The sequence below is a fragment of the Phaethon lepturus genome, unplaced genomic scaffold, assembly GCF_000687285.1.
Source record: "Phaethon lepturus isolate BGI_N335 unplaced genomic scaffold, ASM68728v1 scaffold30178, whole genome shotgun sequence".
In the NCBI taxonomy this organism is placed as follows: Eukaryota; Metazoa; Chordata; class Aves; order Phaethontiformes; family Phaethontidae; genus Phaethon; species Phaethon lepturus.
In genome coordinates, this window is record NW_010557340.1 from 1188 (window position 1) to 3692 (window position 2505).

At 59.0% G+C, this 2505-nt stretch overlaps 1 protein-coding gene across 1 annotated transcript in view; it reads left to right on the forward strand.

Moving 5' to 3' along the window:
* Nucleotides 1-2505, forward strand: part of TLE2 (transducin-like enhancer of split 2) — a gene marked incomplete at its 5' end in the record, with an annotated part of 5897 nt that overhangs the window by 146 nt on the left and 3246 nt on the right. Inside the window, 3 exons of the mRNA XM_010292749.1 lie at nucleotides 1408-1612; nucleotides 2020-2075; nucleotides 2420-2500. Coding sequence (XP_010291051.1) covers nucleotides 1408-1612; nucleotides 2020-2075; nucleotides 2420-2500 — 342 coding nt within the window. The remainder of the gene's footprint in view (nucleotides 1-1407; nucleotides 1613-2019; nucleotides 2076-2419; nucleotides 2501-2505) is intronic.

The following is a 2505-nucleotide window of genomic DNA, read 5'->3' on the forward strand; positions in this document are numbered from 1 at the left end:
GGGGGGTGTCCGCTCTGCTGCGGATGGTGCCATGGGGCTGGGGCAAGGGGAGGCAGGACGCTCTCTCCTTTCACCAGAGCTGGGGTGGCTGTTTTGCTCCATGTAGTCAAACACGTCAACCAGGGCGAACATGTGCACCTATGTGCACTCACCATGTACCCAACTGCCGACGCCTTCCTGGTGGGCTCAGACACACTGGAGGTGGTGTGTCGATGTGCTGCGGATGGTGCCATGGGGCTGGGGCAAGGGGAGGCAGGACGCTCTCTCCTTTCACCAGAGCTGGGGTGGCTGTTTTGCTCCATGTAGTCAAACACGTCAACCAGGGCGAACATGTGCACCTATGTGCACTCACCATGTACCCAACTGCCGACGCCTTCCTGGTGGGCTCAGACACACTGGAGGTGGTGTGTCGATGTGCAGAGCTCTTCGCTGTGGGTGTTTGGGGAGGGCAGGTGTTTTTCTGGAGGTCATTGTTTTTCTCTGACACGCGTTCATTTTGCTGTTGCTACGTGAAGCCTCGTGGCTTCACGTGAAGCCGTGCTTCAGGGCTTGGCTGCAGGGGTAGGAGGGGTGGCCAAGTGCTGCCACCGGCACACGGGAATGCAGGAGGCCAGGAGGTGGCCAGTCTCCCTGTGCAGCTGAGGATCTCCCATAGGGGTGAGGGTCTATGTGTGCTGGGTGCTGCAGAGACCCTAGGTGAGATCCAGCTGACCCAGGAGCCCTGTCAGTGGCTGCTACCACCTTCTGAAAGCGCAGGGGAGGGGGGTGAGCACTCAGTAGTGGCCTCTGTGCTGGCTGATGGTAAACTGCTCAAGCCCCCTTTTCCTACCTCAGTTTCCTTGAAGACATTTAGGGAAGACTTGTGAAAAAGTCTCTGGAACAGCTTGGCCACTGTCTAGCCAAAGGGACCAAAAGGTGATGGGAGGAGAACACCTAGCTCCAAGGGAGAAATAGAGACAGGACTGGAGATGTTAAACCCTCGTCTGGCTAGAAAATTACGGTGGTTTAGCAAAAATCGCATTGGAATCGATTTTGATAAACCATTGAAACCCTGGAGTTAGAGCCACTCGGCCATCAACCACAAGTAATTTGGCCGGGCCAAGGCTGAAAAGGCATTGGCAGCAGAGATGAGGGTTGCTGTGGGTTAGCAGCTGGTCCGTGGTGCATCCTTTGGAGGGACAGAGCCATTTGATCTCCAGTGCTGGATCTCCATCCCGTGTCCCTGACTGATGAGACTCGGGGGTTGTCCCTGTCCTTTGGTCTTTGGCCCCTAATCCATAACCTGCCTGCCCTCCTCCTGATCCACTGGTTCATGCCAGGCTTGGCTGGGCCTGGTGCGAGAGGTGACGCTGCCTCTTGCTGCCTGGCTTGTGCCGGACGCCCTTTTCCCTCGGGTGATGCTTGCTCACAGCCGTGGGCCAGGGCCAATGAGCGGGTCTCTCCTCGTGCAGCTCTCCGCAGCCCGCTGAGCGTGTCCAGCCCCTACACGTCCTCCTTTGGGATGGTGCCTCACGCCACCCTCAACGGGGAGCTCCCAGCCCCCAGCATGTACATGGGCATCCACCTCTCGCCGCAGGTCAGCAGCGCTGTGATGTATGGCCGGTCCCCGATGGTAAGTTGCCAAGGGACAGGCCTGATCTGCTGGCACGTGTCAGCTCTGCCGCCTGTCCCCTGCTGTCCTGGGCATGCACTGTCCCTGCCGTGCAGTGTCTGCGCTGCTGCAATGAGCTCAAGCAGTGGGGTGCAGCCATAGGAGGGGCTCCCTTCTGGAGGTGCCTGCGCTGTGGAGCCAGTGGAGGCTGCAGAGCTCTGAGAAGCCTCCACTGGTGTGTAGCTGTGTCTTTGGGAGCCCGTTTTGGCCTTTGTCACTTGCATGTGGAGGAAGCAGCAAGCAGGGACCTTGCGCAGAGCCAGGCTGGCCCTGTCCCAGGGCATGCAGGGAAAGGCATGAGCCCAGCCTTTGTGTCCCCTCCTGAGGGTTTGGCACTTCACTCATCATGTGCCCTTTGCTTTGTGCAGGTGGCTTTTGAGTCGCACCCTCACCTGAGGGCTTCCACCATCCCTGGAGGGAAACCGTAAGTGTGGCTGCACAAAGGGGCTGCAGGAGGGTGGGCAGCCAGGAGCCAAGCCAGGCAGCACGGGGTGGGTCTAGGGGGGTCTTGTCCCCCATGGCTCACTTCTACACCCAGCACGTATGGGGCAGGGCCTGGCTGGAGTTCCTCCCCGCTTTGGAGTCAAAAGCTGTCATTTTGTTCCAGGCAGCTGGTGGGAACAAGGAGCTGGTTAATTATGTCCCTCATTAGCCAGAGAGCACCAGGGAACCTTCCACCTGGCTCGCATGTGGCTAATGAGAGAGGTCGGCTCCTGCACTCAGGTATCACACAGGGATTGTTCAGTCCTCTCTTCTGCTTCCTTCCAGTGCCTACTCCTTCCACGTCAGCGCTGACGGGCAGATGCAGCCGGTCCCTTTCCCACCCGACGCCCTCATTGGCTCCCGCATCCCCC